The sequence below is a fragment of the Corvus hawaiiensis genome, chromosome 6, assembly GCF_020740725.1.
Source record: "Corvus hawaiiensis isolate bCorHaw1 chromosome 6, bCorHaw1.pri.cur, whole genome shotgun sequence".
In the NCBI taxonomy this organism is placed as follows: Eukaryota; Metazoa; Chordata; class Aves; order Passeriformes; family Corvidae; genus Corvus; species Corvus hawaiiensis.
Genome location: NC_063218.1, coordinates 56,864,399 through 56,883,307, shown reverse-complemented (window position 1 = coordinate 56,883,307; position 18,909 = coordinate 56,864,399). Strand labels below are relative to the sequence as shown.

At 40.8% G+C, this 18,909-nt stretch overlaps 1 protein-coding gene across 3 annotated transcripts in view; it reads left to right on the top strand.

Annotated features, from left to right (window-relative positions):
• Positions 1-18,909, top strand: part of KIAA1549L (KIAA1549 like) — a 76,276-nt gene that overhangs the window by 16,788 nt on the left and 40,579 nt on the right. For all 3 annotated transcript variants that reach the window (XM_048306508.1, XM_048306507.1, XM_048306506.1), the window contains exons 9-13: positions 611-762; positions 2,146-2,317; positions 5,390-5,553; positions 11,527-11,717; positions 15,401-15,528. In XM_048306508.1, coding sequence (XP_048162465.1) covers positions 611-762; positions 2,146-2,317; positions 5,390-5,553; positions 11,527-11,717; positions 15,401-15,528 — 807 coding nt within the window. The remainder of the gene's footprint in view (positions 1-610; positions 763-2,145; positions 2,318-5,389; positions 5,554-11,526; positions 11,718-15,400; positions 15,529-18,909) is intronic.

Genomic DNA, 18,909 nt, shown 5'->3' with positions numbered 1-18,909 from the left:
AAATAATACTGAAAAAACCATACATATGTATGAATTGAATCAGCATGTCATATCACTTTTTTGAACTTTAGAATCCAGTGTCTGTTAAATCTTACATTCATTTATATTTCAGATGCCTTCATTTATACTTCAGAAATGTTTATTCAGGTTTCAGTGCTCTCAAACAGGATATTTTGTTTGAGATTGTACAAAATCCAAACTTCAGAGTTCAAATCCTCAGGATGGAAAACTGGTTCAGTTAACAGGAGCATCTGGCAATAAGCATAAAACCAGCAGCTCTCAAATGGGTTTGAGCTTAATTTTTACATTGAAGATCATAGAGTAGATGCTCCCCTGAGCCATTTTGGTAAAGTGAGGGCCTAAAAATGGTATTTTAAGATTTTTACTCTCTGAAACATCATTGACATTATCTGAGAAGAACAGTGCAGGGACTGAAACAGAAGTGTGTTATATCCCCACAGGGATTTACTGAGAGGGGATAACAGCATCCAGGTATTTTTCTTCTGAGTTAGTCTGTGCCTCCCTGTCCCAAACTGTCCCACAGACCGCGGGTTACTTTACCTGTCCATGCATGATGTGCTGATTTGTGTTTTTTTCTCCATTCCCACAGTCATTCAAGGGGTTGATATTGCTTTACTGGGGCTGAACAACCAGAGCTTTGCCAGACTGATGGAGCAGCGCTTGGCCCCGCTGTTCATGATGTCCCACCAGCAGGGAAGGCGCTTCAGACGTGCCACTACTGTGGGCAGCTACACTGTGCAGGTGCTCAATGGACGTGTGTTAAAAGAAGTGCTTTGCTTGCATGTGTCCCACTTCAGTTCCTGTAAAAGACATGTCTAACTAGGCTGAAATGTCCTCTATTGCTCATGGATATCCAAGCAGCGAGGGCAGAATGCATGGCACATTGCTAATCGTGTCTTTTTCTGCAGCCAGCCATGTTGGCATGCCTGTCATCCTGGAGAAATCATCATTAGTTAATCAGTGTTCATAAATATTTTCTCTCTGGTTGCTATGAGGATTGGTACAAAGTACCTATTTTAGCGTATTCAGCATAATGAAGCGTTCCAAGTTTTATTTTTTTCATGATAAAAGTTTCCTAGGTAACTCAAAGCTAGAATTTCTGGGTGTTTTCTTTCTGTTGGAAAAAAGTAAGAAGCAGCCTTTATTTATACAGGGTTAGTCATCAAATCATGTGGCCCCAGACCATGTTATGAAGTAGAGATTTCAGACCTGAGTAATTTATTAATCATCTTTCTCTTATTTATAGCATTTCACATTCAGTATTTTGAACTGATCATATTTTGTTTTCTCACCAATTAAGCCAACTGATGCTATGGGCAATTAAAAGATTTCTTCTTCAATCTTCAAAAATAAGTTATTTAAAAAAACCCTAAATTATGTTTTTCGAGAATTGTTTGTTGTAAGATATAAACCCAAGTTATGACCGTTCCCATTTGCCCACACAATTATTTGTATTTTTCCACTGAAAGAATTTAAAAGAAAGAACACACTTTACTTGCCAAAAGTGTGAACTTTGTAAAATTTTTGTCCATAACATAATGGAGAAGAATCACAAAACTCCTTTTTCTTCTCATCATAAGAAGTGTTTGACACTTTCTCTACTCTCAGGAAAGGTAGAGGTACAATGGAAAAATTCTGCCAGTGTTCTGCAGAATAAAATGGGAAAAGCATGATTCCTTTGTTATCAGCCTGGGATGAAAAATAATGAGTATAGAAGTGAACTGTGAGGCTGGTTTTGAACTGCAATATACCAGTAAATACAGTTTTCAGTATTAGGACAGATTACAAGAATTCCCCCTTTATGGAGGACGGTAATGTCCAAACATTTGATCCTTTCCTCTTTACTGCCTGCTTTTCTTAGTGTTGGGTTTTACCTTAAGATTCTGTTTCAAATTGTTTTAAGACATCAGTCATTCTCCAACTGACTGACTTAACAGCCTGGGCTCTGAAGGGGAGAAGGTCTGATCCCATGAGAATATTTGCATGCAGCTTATGCTTGTAGGAGGTTTTCAAGGGCACTGCCTTCAAATAGCTCCTGGCAGATTTTGCAGTGGTGTAATGCAAACACAGTTTATTTCTCTTCCTCTCCTTATTTATTTATTTATTTATTTATTTCCCTTAAAGATGGTAAAAATCCAGCGTATTCCAGGACCCAAGGAGCCAGCTGAACTGACATACTACACTTTATACAATGGGAAGCCTTTGCTGGGCACTGCAGCTGCCAAAATTTTGAGTACGGTTGACTCCCAGAGGATGGCATTGACACTGGGCTATGTCATCCAAGTTCAAGCTGATCGTAAGAGTCCTTTTAAAAATTCCATACTTAAATCATTCTTTTATTATATGTTTTCTCTTTCTTTGTAAAAAAACTGGAGGGAGATGTGGGGAGCCTCTCCTTATCACACAGAGCAACATCCATTAACTGAACATTATGGAACTGTAGTAATAATTTTCACCAAGAAAATGACATGGTTGTTAAAGATATTTAGACACAAATCAGAAAATTGAAGTTGAAAAGAGCTACTTGTGCACATGGACATTTTTCAGATTCAAGATATGCTATAGTATCATTCAGAATAACGTTGGCAAAAAGCAACCCATTCTTGTAAAATAAAGTGTTTTCAAATTTCTCTTTCAAGACCTTCATCAGTTACTGAGTGATTGTGGACACAGTTTTCTTTAATTATTTTTTTTTAATATTGCTATATAGTTGACCCATAGTCATAAACCTGTGGTGAAGCTTGGAGTTTTTTTGTGCAGTTAACAGCTCAGTGTACAAATCCATGCCTTTTGCTAACTGGATCGCTCCACTTTGCCAAAGTATTTCTTTAGAAGGAATCAAAAGTATGTAGTGGACTTCTGCACTGGATCTCCTTACTGGTGAAACAGCACATAAAATGAGTGCCCCGGTGCAATTATATCTGCCTGGAGGAGCGGTGATACTTAAATAATTACATGAAATGGTGACAGGAATAGAAGAGACCACTGTAATAAGTAATTTATGTATCATCCATAAACATAAGATTGATTTAGAAGACTGAAATGTGATATAATTTCCAGAGAATGCACCATGTAGCATATCTGATCTTTGATTTGATCATGGTCTGCTACTGACTTTAATTCAGCTGAACCTGAGGAACTCCATTCCATAAATTCCAGTATTTAAATTCTAAGTAATTTTGTTTTTCATGAGAATATTTCTTTAATGTATTTTTTTACTAAAGAAGATATAGATATAGCAATTTCCTAGCTCTTTGTGCGCTGATGTGATTTATATTTATGTAGGTATTTAGGCAATTATGGAATCTACCGCTCATCATCTGACTTTGTATTTCCACGGTCTGATAAGGCATTATTCATCTGTAGATTTTCATACCAGCCAAGTGTGCATAGAACACTGTAAGAAGAGAATATACAGAAATTGAAATTGTGACCTGAGGTAACTGAGATTCTGAAGGCAGAATATTTGAAGTGTAGGAGGTAATTCCATCTTTATGCCCTATTATGGAAAAAATCCCAATTTCTTTCCTTTTGGACATGGTTATTTGTAGTCTGTCTTTGTATTGCCACAGAAAATACTTCGTGTGGATTTCATTTTTGCTCATTATAATTTCTGTTCTAGCAGAATGAAAAGTTCTGTCCCAAAACACTGTAAGAAGACACGTACCCTCAGAAGCTCGTAGCTGGGTTAGACAAGAGAGACGAATAATAACACAAAATATGGATGTCCCTGTGTTATGAGCCAGAGACTGAGTTACAACAGAATGAAAGGCTTGTTTCAAATTCCACTGAAGTCTTACTGAGTTGAATGAAACATGGGTTGACTTTAGGTCACATTGGAGTCTGGTAACTGAATTAAAGATGTAAATCAGGACTCCTGAATGTCTATCCTATTAGCCATAAAGTCATAATTTCCTCTGCATTCCCCTAGAAGGAATGAATATAATTTTTCAACAATTGTTTGCTGCTTCCACAGCAGCAGTCTATAATTAAAATTACTGTTATTTGTTAAAATTCAGATTCTGTTTCCTTCCCCACAGCCCTTTCATCCCCACACTAAATGTCAAAGTCAGTAAGTAGGAATCATGCAAGTCTGTGGAAAAGTGAACCTTTCAGGGTTCTAGCCTGCTCTTTTGGACAGTCTTGTGCCCAAGCTCTGAATCTAATGGTGCTGTTCCTACGTCACCCAACAAACTTCACCGGCTTGGCAAAAAGTTGCAAATCTACAGGGAAAACAGGCTCAGGCTCTAGCCAGGCTTTCAGCTGGAGAACTGGAAGTTCCTAATAACTGCTGCAGAACAAGTGGTTTGCATTTGAAGTCTGATCCTGAGAGATGCTGAGTGCCTCTGACAGCTCATAAGCTCACTGACATTTGAAAGCGCCGGTCCCCTAGGAAATGGGAACGGCTGCTTTGTGCTGGTGTTCTCACAATTGCCTGCCCACGCCAGCAAACAGTGCTACAGCAAAATAAACAGGGATATCGTGGGCAAGTCCACTAAATATTTCAGTACAGCAAAATTCAGCATTATAAGGAGGTTGTCTGATTGTTTTTTTAGAAAGAAAAGAAATGAAATGAGGGAACTGGGAGTGTGTCATAGGAGGATCTCTTATGTGTTAACAAGTTGAAGGTTCGTATTAAGAGAGGTTATTCTGATGAAATGCAATCTAAAATGTTTTTGCATCACTGCATTTCTGAAATGTACCTTTTCCTGGTGCCATTATTAATGTATCTTCAAGTAGCTCTTTCCAACCTCGTTATTTCCACTCCTTCAGAAATGACGAATTCATTTTGACCTTAACTGTGATAAATTATTTCTAGAGCACAAGAGAAGCATCTTCTTATTGCCTTATTGATATTGATGATAACTATTCGAGTTAGCTTCACTGTTTCTTAAAAAGCTCTGCCAGTTTACTCCTGCTGAGCCAGTCAGTCTTTGACACCAGGTATGGACTCCATGTGTGTCCTTGTAACACACATGCTACCTTGCTCTAAGATGAGTTTGTGTTTGAAAAATAGTTAAGGGTGCTTTACTTGCACCTTTTTTTGTTTGTTTATTGTGTAAATGAACCATTTGAGTGATATCTAATATGGCATCTATCTTGACTTTGGAGTGGATGTCTGCTTTTGCATATAATCAGGTAACATATAACTAAGAGAAGAGAGCCCAGGGATTTGTGAATTCAACAGTGTTGCTGATTTTTCCTTTCTTTTTCCTAGTGAAGTAATACAAAGGTATTCCTTTGCATAGGAAGCTTCATTACTTACAGTGCTTTTATACTAATTTTTACGTGGAGGCAATTGAAGGCCGGAAGCAACTGGAGCCTTGCCTAGTGAAGCTTACTGGTGTTGGTTTGCCATTTTCTGCAGCTGTGGTGAAGAACCCCCCAAACAACCTGTGGATCATTGCAGCAGTGCTGGCTCCCATCGCTGTGGTCACCGTCATCATCATCATCATCACCGCGGTGCTGTGCAGGAAGAACAAGAACGACTTCAAACCAGACACCATGATGAACCTGCCTCAGAGAGCCAAGGTGAGTGACCCAGCTCTAGATCCAAAAGCCTGTTTGCTTGCTGAGGCTGTGACTCTTTGATAGATGCAGTTGAAGGATGTTTGGAATTGAAAGGGTTGTTACGGACAGCTTGGACCAGCACATCTCCTGTAGGACCTCGAAACCTGTGGCCTGAGCCGTTCCTGCCTGCTGAAGGAGAGAATGTCTGAAGCCCTGGGTTTGGCAGTAGTTCAGACCTGGCCCTAACCAAAGTTCTCCCCCCAAACTGATAATCCAAAATAGACATTCTTTGAATTTTTTTTTCTCCTACTGCTGTTTTTCTTTTAGGTGTTTTGAACTTTCTAATTTATTTATGTATGTTGCTGATTGGGTTAAAACAATTATGTTTTTCTTAAAGTTACTAATCCATATCAGTTACAATAATTTTTTTTCCCAAATCAAATGCACTTCCAGTTTGATCCTCTGACAGAAAAATGTCACAGAATACTGTTTTATCTCCATGGTGAAAAAGTCTGCCCTCTCAATGCTGCTATTCAATGGCTCTTGATCAGGTCCACCCAAAGATAGGAATTTTTATCCTACAGAGCCTGTGTATAAGTCAGACTGTTCCTTTGCCCCTTTAGGTGGCTTTGTTCTTCTCCACTGGCATGGGATTGAGATGATGATTTTTTTCTTTGGTTTCTTAATACTACAGACAGCAGGATTATTGAGATTTCAGCTCTGTTGCTTCTGCTGAAAAATGTAGATTGGAAGAAGAGTTGAAGGAAGTCATGATGCATTTGACAGCTCTTTTCTCCTTATCTTAGGTTCATTGCAGATGGGTACAGCTGGTGCCAGTTGGAAACCAGACATTTGTATCAAAAATGATGCAAAAAAGACGTTTCCATTTTGGTTCCAGTGTGCTCGCCTATTTATCCGCTATTATCCATCCAGTGTTAGGACTAGATCTGCAAAAGTGAAACACACAATATCAGAAACACAGACAAGAATTAATATCACTGCAGTGGCATTTAACGCCACATTAAAGCCCCTAAAATGCAAATTATGCTTTCTTAGGGGCTGTTGCAAGTGCTATGCACCACTTGATTCTTTTTATGTGTAATCTTGGTCCCAGCTAAAGGAAAAAAATAAGACAAAACTTATACATTGTTTTGAACTGCCCATCATTATGGGATGCTTTCCAGCTGAAGAAAGTTGCTATTTAAAAAAAACCAGAACAACCTACTGCTGGTTGAAATTACAGCACAGGAAAAACTTGAAAGTATTTTCATATTTTAATCCATTGTTTTCATTCAAAAAAGAAAGGCAAAATTGGATTTTTACTGTTCCTGAGAAACCAGATTTAATCAGGCTGTAAGGTACATGCTCAGGTTAAAACCTGTTCAGTCAGGTTACGTTTGCATCAGCCATCAGTGTCATCAGATGGGAGCTGGATCTGCAATTGCTGGAAAAAAAAACAATTGGTGCTGAGCTCCCAGCACCCACACCACAGTCATTTCAGGAGCTTTTCCTGCAGGTTTGTTCACATTGCAGCCAGAGTGCAGAAGGTCCACTTCCAGAGTGCATTTCCCCTTTCTGGTTTATTTTGAGACTCCATAAAATTTAATTTAATTCATTATCTGAAAAGTGATGCATTTACAAATGAAAGGTAAATTGCTTTCCATTTAGCTTCACAATGATGGCTCCATCAGAAAGGTTCTGCCAGGTCTAGTTTAGAGTTTACGCTGGTATATGGACTGTGGAAGATAAATCCTGCAGTGGGACTGGCAATGGACTGGTTTGGTCATTCCTGATTTCAGCACCTTTAATTAAAATAAGGCTAAGAAACATATTTCAAGAAGATAATGAAAGAAGGTCATTTTGAAAAGAAGAGTTTTATTTTAATTTTTAATTCCACCATTAGGGATAGTGGTAATTGCTTGAACTGTAATTGCCACAATTCATGCAGTTTGGGAATACAAATAGCTGATGAGCACATATCCATGTCACATTTAAAATGAGTCTGTTGTATTTCATGGCTGTGGAAAGTGCCTGAGAGTGCTGATTAATGCTGACTCTGCTCGAAGTGGAGTGATTTGTAGTTTAAGCAGCCGTTTCAGTATTTTGCTTCTGTGCATCCGAGATTTGGTGTTGAATCGCCGGAGCAATTTTGCGATACCTTTTGAACATCCAGCAAACTGCGTGCGGAGGAGAGGAGAATACGATAGGATGCCTGCACCCTGGCATCTCAGGTGTGTTTGTTTTCTGGCGGTGCTGTTTCCTGCGCTAGGGCTCCAGAAGCCCTGTTCCAAGGGGACTGGCAGGGCAGAGCCGCTGGGTGCTGCAGTCCTGCAGGAGGCTGCGGGTCCTGCTGGAGCACAGCTGCCACATCCCACAGCCAGGAGGCACGGACACAGAGCCAGGGTAATGACACGTTTAGCATTAAATATCCGTGTGCAGCAGGGGGAGGTGATGGAGCAGAGCAGCAGGGCTGCTGCCTGTGCCTGGTAATTAAGGCGTGACTTTTGTGTTGTAGCAGACTGAAGGGTAAATAAATGAAGTTTGCAAAATGACCTCTCACGTGTAGCGTAGTTTATAGGATCTCTCTTGGGAATTGTATTGCTGTTCTGAATTGCCTCAGCAGCCAGAGACATCTGGATGCAGTTGCAGGGAAAAGGGACTTACCATTTTTTTCAATTTTCTCTCTAGATGGAAAATAAAAAGAAGTATAAATTCAAATTGGTGAAATTCTGATGGGATTTTATTTTAATGTTATTTCAATGCTGTTTTTATTTTAAGCAACTGTTTCTGCTTTGAGGTTTTGGATGGATGTTAATTTTTCCCTCCCTTGTTTTCTAATTCACAGCATGCTTTTTTAAAGTCTAGAATCTCATTTGCCCCCTCACCTTGGTTTTTTTTTTAGACCATGAAAGAATAAGTTTGCAGGTAAAGAGAGATAAGATCTGTAGTCTAAGACCCACAAGCAAAAGCAAGTACTGCAGATTATGGGAAAACAAGCCTTATCGGTTTGATAAAGGGCACAGAGAAAAAATGTCAGTGGAACTGTACCTGGGTATACAAATAGACAGGAGGGGCTGAGCATCTATTTCTTTCTTCTTTCTTTCCCTTCCTTCCTTCCTTCCTTCCTTCCGAATTCCTTCCGAATTCCTTCCGAATTCCTTCCTTCCTTCCGAATTCCTTCCTTCCTTCCTTCCTTCCTTCCTTCCTTCCTTCCTTCCTTCCTTCCTTCCTTCTGAATTCCTTCCGAATTCCTTCCTTCCTTCCTTCCAAATTCCTTCCGAATTCCTTCCTTCCTTCCTTCCGAATTCCTTCCTTCCGAATTCCTTCCGAATTCCTTCCGAATTCCTTCCTTCCGAATTCCTTCCGAATTCCTTCCTTCCTTCCTTCCGAATTCCTTCCTTCCTTCCTTCCTTCCTTCCGAATTCCTTCCTTCCTTCCTTCCGAATTCCTTCCTTCCGAATTCCTTCCTTCCGAATTCCTTCCTTCCGAATTCCTTCCTTTCTTCCCTTTCTTCCCTTTCTTCCCTTTCTTCCCTTCCTTCCCTTCCTTCCCTTCCTTCCCTTCCTTCCCTTCCTTCCCTTTCTTCCCTTTCTTCCCTTCCTTCCCTTCCTTCCCTTCCTTCCCTTCCTTCCCTTCTTTTCCTTCCTTCCCTTCTTTTCCTTCTTTCCCTTCTTTCCCTTCCTTCCTTCTTTCCCTTCCTTCTGTCCTGTCCTGTCTTTTTTTTTTTTTTTTTTTTTTTTTTTTCTCTTTAGTGTCCTTTTCACGATCATTACAAGGAAAAAGAGTCCCAGGAACAACTCTCCAAATTCAGTCTGCTCTTTGCCAGGCAGTGTAATCTAGTAGTCTCATTATCCATTAATTATTTCAAAAGCAATATTAGCATCTCAGTCCTTCAGTCTTTGTCAGTATTTTGGATGTATTGGACATCTCCGCTTGCAGTGCTTGATCGTGATTTAGCCTTGCCAGTTCCCTTCAGGGGTGGCAGAGCCATCTGCTCTTGTGGGCTTTTACAGAGCAGGCATCCAAGAGCAAATTTTATTTAATGCAATATGCCTGCTGATGAGGATGACTTTCTCAGCTCTCCTTTTATTGCAGTTTGTTACTGGACATGGTGGTAAGTAGAATTCTGATTAAAATAATCTGTCATTTTCTTTATTTGGCAGATCTGAGCTGGGACACTGAAGAATTTTTAAGTAATTCTCATGTCCTGCTGTTTCTGGTTTGGTTTGTTTTTTGTCTGGAGGATTTTTTTGTTTTTTTTTTTTTTTTTTAAGAGATGAAGTATAAGTTGAAACTTACTTTACTTTTCAAAGGCATTGAGGGAGAAATAACTGATTTAATTGCCTCTTCTCTCTTGTTACCTTTTTTGCAGAGTATCTAGAGGGAGTCTTACCTGACAGTTAATATTTATAATGAGGTTGAAAAACATTATTTTGATTAACAATATTATTATGTAGAATGTTGTGCAGTATTTCTTCCTAGCTGTCCTTCACACAGCTTCTGCTTCCCTTCCTTCATTTGCTGCCTCTGTAGCTCATTTGGTGGCTGCTTTGTGATACCCTGCCTGCCATGGAGGGGTGATGGTGAATTAGCATTTCTCTGATATGTTGCAAGTTCTATGGGGGTGATTTGTGGAGTTGTCTGCTCTCCCATATCAGCATTCCACTCCTTAATGCACTGAAGCTCCTTATCAGAGGAATGCTGAAGTATGGAAACACATTAGGAACCTCAGTCTGAACAGGAGACTGGGAATGCTGTGCAGATCCACATGTATTATGTTTCAAAAAGCAAAAGACAGCCCCATTCTTTTCAGACTGAGATCAGCTGTGAAGTGTATCTGAATTCAGAGCTGCAGCCCAGATTTAGTAAGGGACACAACAAGAGAAAATGCTTTTCAGAGCTCGTTCTTTTTCTGTGCCAACAGCAAGTTTTTTTTTCTCCTGCTGATTTTCTTCTGGAGCTAAAATATTCAGACATGACAGGAACCTGGAGAGACTAATCAGTCATGAACTAATTCCAAAGTATTTCCCAAAGTGTGTGTGATGTTTAAAACCACCACTTCTCAACTTTGAGGTGTTTTGTGGTCCTTTTTTAGCATTTTGTCAATTGTCTTTTTGCTTCAGGAAAAGCAACCTTCCAGTTTCTGGTAAATTCCTTTAATTTAGTGTATCAAGAGCATCTTTTCCAGAGGAGGTCAGGAATTTCTTTGAGTAATTTTTTTGTCATATTTTTTTTTTCCAACAGATAATGTGAGTTGGTTTGGGGGTTTTTTTCCCTTCTCTTTTCCTTCCAATTGAAAATGCAGTTTGGAAAGTCAAGTTTTGTCTAAATGTTTAATTTTTCCATGGAGAGAATCCACCTTTCCTTTGGCTGCTTTGCCCAGAAGGCATGTGTTAGTTCTGCTGGGTGAGAACTGCCCTGCTGCAAGGCTCTTCACTTCCCAAGAGAAACAAGTGAAGTCAGTAATATCCTTCCCAGTAGGCAATTGGCAAGTCAGAGGAAATATAATTTCACTGATCTGAAAAAGATTCTTTTCTGGAAAATGTTGTCCATGAAACTTTCTGATGTGTGGCTTTTTTACTTTGGCTTGACTGGGACTAAATTACTCCCACCCTCTTTGGAAACACAAGGGTTTTGTCAGAGAACGTTTTCTGTGTGGTTTTATTTTTTTTTACTCCTAATTTTTTCTTCTTCCACATCCTCATTCTTCCACTGTCTGTCAAAGTAATTTCTGGGGGTGTTACAGCAGGGTAAGAAAGGTTAGCCAAGATCAATTTTATACTAACTAATCATGTTTAAAATGTGTGGAATGGAGATTTCATCAGAAAATTGGATTCATGTTGGCCATTCACATGGTAATCTACATATTTTTACCTGTCACTTACATAACTTAAAAAGTTAAGGAGTAGTGAAAAATTCTACATTGAATTTGAAAATTTATATTGAATCTAATACATGCTGGAAATTTCTGTTATTTCTCCTATTTTTCTGCAGCCAGTACAAGGCTTTGACTATGCCAAGCAACACTTGGGTCAGCAGGGAGCAGAGGATGAGGTTTTACCTGTGACTCAGGAGACTGTCATACTTCCACTTCCAGTCAGAGATGCTCCTGCCTCCCAGGAGAGAGAAACCACCCAGGATGGGAGCACCATCAAAACTGCCAAATCCAACGAAACAAGGAAAAGGTATGGACTGGCATCTGGGATCTTTCCACAGAGGGGTTTAATAGGATATGTGCTGATGGCTGCTGTAAGGTTTGGCAGCCGGGCTCTGTGTGTGGCAGATGGCTCCTCTGTGATGTATCCTTGGCATAATGCTGGTCTGTGCTGGATGTGTAAAATTGCTGCAAAATATGAGATAAAACCAAATAAAGTCTTCACAGAGGAGGTGAAGTGGCTTTTATATGGATGTTGGTGTTGCATAAGAGATGAGCCCAAATGGAACACGGGACCTGTAGCGTGAACACTGATAATTTCTCAAGGAACCAAAAGACAGGTCCTTAGCCACTGTCAGTTGCTGAAACTCCACTGGCAGGCTCTGTCACTCCAGAATTGGACCCAATGCCTTCACTAGCAGAAGGGAAAACCCTGAATACCCACTAAATTATGGAAGACCTCTAGATCCAAAGCATCTACAGCAGGACAAAACTTCTGAAGTGTAAGAATAGACTAGATGATGTCAATGTCTAGGGTAAAGTGTCCCAGATTTGCACTCTCTTCATGTGGAGTCTCTAGGGTTGTAGGATCATGGATTCAAGATCCCCAGGAAGCTATATGGCTCCTCTTCTCTGCTGCAGGGTCCAACACCTCTCTAACTCAACTTTATCTGCCTTATTTTAAAGTCTTCCACTGGTGGGATAATCACAGCCTCATCCAGCAATCTGGTCTTTTCTGCCTTTCCTGTCAGGAAGTTTTACCTCATGTCTGCCCTCAACCATCCACAGTATAGCTGAATAGAAGGTCATTTGTTTTGCATGCTTTGAGGCCATTTTTTCCTTGACCCACTCTCCTTGGTATTAAATTAGAGTGGAGCTGAGGAATGGTACTGAAGGGAAGAGAGGAAAATAAACTTGTTAGGTAAACAGCCTGAATGGAGGTAACAGTTGTGTAGTTCACAGGAATTACACAGGCCTGGCCTCTTGAAGGGATTTGATAACATAGGAGAAAAGCAGCTGACTAGTGCAGGGAAATTCTAGAGAAAATCAAGCCTTCCTAGCTGGGTCACCTCATCTTGTCCAATATTTTCCCCTTTGGAATAATGGGAAAGCTTGGAAAACTCAGCACAGTGTTGCTGCACACTGTGACACGCTGGAAGGGGAAGGTGTCAGCTGGCATGGTGGGGGGCTGGAGAACTCACCATGCTGCTCATCTGGGGGTAGACATCCCCAGCAGTCATCAGCTAAGGTTTTCCCTGCAGAAAAACGGAGACAGAAGGATCCTGAGCTGGTGCCTGGTTTGTCATACTTCTTCTGCTGTGTAGGAAATCACCTGGAATGTGGAAAGGGCTGTCTGCAGGGAGTACAGTAGAGTGAGCCAGCTGCATTTGGATGTAAACTGTTCGGCCATTTAAATTCTGCCATTTAATGCCAGTGAGGAGGTGTTCACGCTATAAATCACTGAAATGTGAGGGGTAGGTTCACAGTCCACGTGAAACAAACAGCACTTGTCCTTTTCAAAGCCTTCCATCCTCTGAAGAAGTGACAAATGGAAGATGACCCTGACACGGGCAGTGGTTGCTGGTGCTGGGCAGGTTAAGTCTTTGCAGGAATTGTTCTTTAAAATGTTCTGAAGCCTCTCCAAAGCCATGTGTAAATACACATAAAAAATGTAAACCAGCTCTATTAATTAATCCTCTAACCAAAGTGATTAAGCACTTCACTCAGTCCTTTGAGTGAGCGCAGAAATCCCCCACTTAATCTGCACCATTTTAAACAAATGCTGATAAGCAAAATTGATCCAGGAAAGTTATTCTCATAAAATGTGTTGAACCTTGGTGCCCTTCTAAGCAAATAACTAAGAGTTAGTTTTCCCTCCTTCAGGGTGATTACTTGAGTAAGTGAGAACATGTAGAATTTCAGTATTTTTCATTCCCAGGAGCTGTGTCTGGAAATGGAATTTAATGGTTGCTGAAGATGAAGAAATATTTCTTGACCTTTATGTGTTTGCTCTTTCATTCAGGATACTTTACAGCCTGGAAAGGGCAATTCAAACCAGACAGCCATGAAGTGGCTGGTAACTGATCAGAGTATCTTATCTGTTATCACCACTGAAGGAAACTTCTCAGTTAATAATATGAGGGCCACTTAAAAAGGATGAATATTTAGATTAGCGTCACCACAAAAATAGTTGTGCAAGCTATCCATGCTCACTTCTTTTCTGTGTTCCCACGCTGAGCAGATTTTCTTCAGGTGTCGGTATGTCCCTGGATGAATTTTTTTACTGGGCTGGGATTATTCATTTAGCAGAGACAGACAGGTTTATAGGGGAGGAATCCCTCTTCTCAAGAATATTTATTTTCAGTAGAACTTCACAAGGAAACCCTCAGGCTGGACTGAGCTGGGTTGCATGCTGAGTTCTCCTAGAGCCCTGTAGCTGGAAAGGGCCTGTCTCAAATTATACATATTTCCACCTAGGCAATTTTCGAAAGGGAATCCCCAAGAGTTGCTTTTCTCATATTTGTCCCTTGCTGTTCTGACCACAGTAAATGTTTTCTACTTATAGCAAACAGGGTGGCCAGACCTGGGGGTTTCAAGCAGATGATACAGTATTGGCAGTGATTAACAGGATGGTTTTGACAGTTGTTTTGTTTTAGTACCATTTTCTGGTTATAAAACCATTGTGACAGCAATAGAATTTGATTTGATTCTTTTTCTCTTTAAATGGAAGCCTCTGTGACTAGGTCCATTTTTTTTCCCTAATGTAACCTCTTTACATCACCCTGTCACTAGCCATGACAATTCAGTGGTAGATTGCAGATAGGTTTGTGAATAACTACACAGGTCCTGTGGAGACTTTTCATTCCCTTTGTGGCAAGTTTCACATGAACAAAAAATGTGACTGTGTCTGGGTGTGGACTAGCACCAAATGCACTATTTTCTACTTTGGCCTGCTTTTCCCAACTGTACATTAGGATTTGAGTTACTTGTCCACCCCAAAAAGCTCTGGTGGGAGCTTGCTCCCAGTGCAGCCCAGAGCACGCTGCTCATTTCTGTCCCTGCTCCTCACTGGGACTGAAGCACAGTGGTTCTGCCCTGGCCTCCCTCCTCACCCTGGGCAGGGACCAGTTTCAGGATAAGGATATGCAATGGCTGATTAAAGCAAGCATTTTCTCAGGGGTTTCAGCCAACAATTGTGCCAGTTAAACCAGGTTATGTGCCAAAAGGAGAAAAGGAGGATTAATCTTATCATGCTGTGTGTGCAGACGTGCAAAGTGAGTGAGTGAATTTTGCATTGTGGCTGACAATGGTTGACTGTAAATGCAGGCTAAATAAAGGAATTGGTTTAGCCATACATCCAAAAACAAAGATCTACTTTACTTTTTCTGGGTTAATGACACTGAATTGACAATGGGACTTTCTGTCCTCTGTGGTGGCACTTTTATCATTGTGGGGATTGTGCATGAGGAGCAGTTGCATTCCAAGCCACCAAGATGCCCATCAGCCCAGAACTAATTGAGAAAGTCGTGTTCACCTCCCATCACTCTGCTCCTACCTTTACTGTGTTGCTGTGTGCTGTTTGTATTCTGTCTCCTTTTGGTACCAAATCAGACTTAAAAACTCAGTGATGCAAACTGTGCGAATGAAATAACCTTGAAATGAGGTTTAGCAGGAAGAACTCATGTCCTGCCTTGTTGCTATGGTTACTTGCAGCCAGTCCCCGAGTCAGAATGGCTCCATCCTCAGCAATGGGTCGGGAAAGCCCAGCTCCGGCCGGAGCTCCCTGCAGAAAGTGATGGCACCCCAAAAAGTGGCGAAGGACGAAGGAAGGAAAAGGAACGGTGAGAAGTGTTTGTTGTGGTCACTCCCACAGCCATACCCACACAGGCACCAGGGATGCTGAAACCAATTTCTGGTACCTTCAGCCGTCACGGGGCATTTTGTGTGTGTGGCTCATTTTTGGGTTTTCTCCTTCCCCTTTACTGCTGTAGCTGTTTCTCCAGATCCCATGAAACATTGTGTTGTTTGCTCTTTGTGTGGGCCCTTGCAAGTTTTCTTGCTTTTTTGTTTTTTTCCCCTTTTTCTTTTTTCTTGAAATGCCAGTAAACTAATGAAGACATGATGCTGCTTAGTAGGTGGACATGGTTTACAGCTTTTTTTGTTGTGTAGATCCCTAAGATATTAATTTCCTCTGCTGCTGCTTCTAAGCTGGCCCAGATCTGATGAAGCTGAATTAATTAGATAAACATTAATTTGAGAAAGTGTGAAACAGCCAGTGCTTTATCTTTCCTCACATCCTTGGCACACCTGTTTGTCATTAACACTTACTGGCAGCTTTTCCTGATGCACCTGGGATATCATGCTGCATGTTTCTTAGGAAACCTTGCTTGATGATGGTGACCTTGTGACTCAAGGTGGACCAGGAACATCTGATGAAAGTAGTGCTGGATCCCCTTTCTTCCTTCCTTTTCTTCTCTCTGCTTATTTTTCCTGAGTTACAGCTTTGTTCCCATAGCTGTGTTTTCCTTACAAATAGAAAACAGTGGCTAACAGGTTCTAAGTTTCAAGTGGGTTAATTATTTTTTCACTGTGTCAAATGTATCTCACTTTACAAGACAATAACATTTATGTTTTCCACAGTTATAAGCTATAATTTCTGATGTCTTTTTTCTTACCCACTCAGGAAAGCCAAACCAGTGCCAGGTGCTGTTTACATGGGTAGGCAAAATAATCTAGTGAAGGTATTTTTTGTTTTGTTAGGTTTTACATCTTCAAAGAAAATTGGTAATAACTCAAGTTTTTTTGTTTTTCTTTAAGAATTGACTAGCATCTAGCATCCTTTCTTCTGATCTGGACTGTAGTGCATTTCTGGAACATACACATGCTACTTAAATAAACCTCAGAATGTAGTATAAGGAAACAGTGACCCTTTATTTTAAAGATTAGTTTCATTAGAATTCAGGAGGAACCTGTGCATGAGACACCTTATCTGCAGAGCCCTCCTGGTAGAGACTTCAGCTCCTTGTGGGGGAAATCTCTTCCCTCGACTGCCATGGCCCTAAAAAGGGTCATCTGGCACAGATATGAAGGGGAATAAATACCTTGTTCCATGGTAAAGAGGTGGGAACATTTTAGCTGTAGGCATATCTTTTAAGGTACGTTTAAGAGAGTTTCCTCAAACAGGCCTTTCAGAACAGCTTCTGAGAAGGAGGATGTGGTCATGAGAGATGAAATGACCTCCTCTTATCAGAATTAATGGAGTTCAGCTTGGAGCTGTGTGATCCCAAATGCCTATTGAGGTTGAAATTAAAAAACAAAGCCTCAATGCACTCATTACTTCTCATCGCAGACCCTGCGCTTTGCTCCCCCGTGCTGTGATTATGAACACTGTTATTATCTCTGACAGTTTGTTCTTTCTGCAGGGTTTTACCTTAACCCAGTGTGATCAGCATCTGCAGAAAGTTGTCTGTTTTAAAGTTGTCCAGTTTAAGAAGGAAGCTGCTTTTCTCGCAGCTGTTTGCCTGAGCCTGCTTCAGCTCCCCAGCCTGCCTCTCGGCTGGTGGCTCTCACACGCACGTCGGCAAAAGCAGCAGCAGATTCTCTTCTCTGACAAGCAATGTCTTCAAACTGGAATGAATCCCTTGATGGTCACATGTTGGATTTGGGGACTCCAAGTCAGAATGGCTCATTAGTTGCCATAGTTACACACCAATTTTAGATTCTATTTCTTGCTGACATTTAGTTACAGGGAGAAACGACAGCACTGGATGTTACCTCAGTACGTAAATTCTATATGGCTTGTATCAAAATTGACTCCAAATGGAGTGTGTCAGGGCTGTGAGTGAACAATGTGAAACCAGCACAGTGACAGGCTTGGCTTCAGGACCTGATGCTTTGGAGGATCAGGAGAATTCTTCAGCTGAGCGTTATTTCTACAGAAAACACAAAGTATCTACTTGAATCAAACAGTGATAAGCTTTTGTAAGATAACAGCATGTTTTTTCTTGAAGAACACTTATTATTATATTAATAGAAACTTTTCTTTCTAATTGATTGTTGATGAATTCTACATTCATTTACTTTTGACACTTAAAAAAAATGAAAACATTTTTTTAAAAGTGCCAAATTATGTATGTTAGAGGACTGTAATATGGATGAATCAGCCAACAGAGGTACTGGCAATTTCTGAGATGGGTTTGAAAGAGAATGTGGAAGAGAATAACAGGATATTAGCAGTTCTACCTATCATTTATCAGGCCAAATGTCATTCAGGGAGAAGCAAATGGCTGAACCCAACTCAGACCTAGAGAACTAAAGTAGCCCACAGTACAACCTTTCCTTTCACCAGCTGTTCTCCAGATGAAGCCAATGAAATTGATATAGGTTGTTTTTCAACCTTTAAGTGTCTTTGGAAGAGTGTGAGTACTCGTTTCTTTTTTTAGAGAAATACAAAAGTTTTGATTCACTATCAATTCTCAATGAAGCTTGTGACTCCCCAGGTTTTGGGCTAAGAACGTGTGTAGTTGAGCTCAGATTTGTACTTAAACCTCATCATCACAGGTGGAGATGGACAAGCAGCATTCCCAAAGAGTCAAACTTCCTTGTGTAAGAAACTGGACCAACTTCTCATTTCCCAATCATTTGGACACTGTCTTTGAAAACAAATATAACTTTTCAGAAGTCATTCAGTCAAGGGCCTCACTCCTTTTTAAAATATCAGTCTCTAAGAGTATAATTTCCTTTGTCCAGGCAAGAGCTGTCTGTAGGAGCGAAGTAGCAGGCAGAAAAACTTGTCTGTACTATTGGCTTAGCTAAAATCAAAGGGATTTTTGGACGTCACTCAGCCAAGCTATGATACACTGCCTCCTTTATTCTACAGAAGCGTGGGCCACTAGTTTTCAGTCTGTCTGATGTGGCAGCTCAGCATCAGAGCCTGTTTTTCTGAATTTCTGAGCAGTTGTCTGTGGTGACTCAAAATAAAATGAAATATGGCAACGGCAATGTTGTCCAGTGGCAGGGATGTAGCAGCTTGGACACAGAGTTAGCTGGGGGAGCTGGTGGATCCCAGCAGACATCCAGCACCCTTCTTCGTGCTGGGCAGAGTACCAGTCAGAGTGGGAAAGGCTGCTTCCAGAGGGTCATGGCCAACTGGGACAGATCTCTGGAGGTAAGGCCCAGCCAGGAAGGAGCCCTGACAACTGCATTGGAGCACCTGTGCAGAT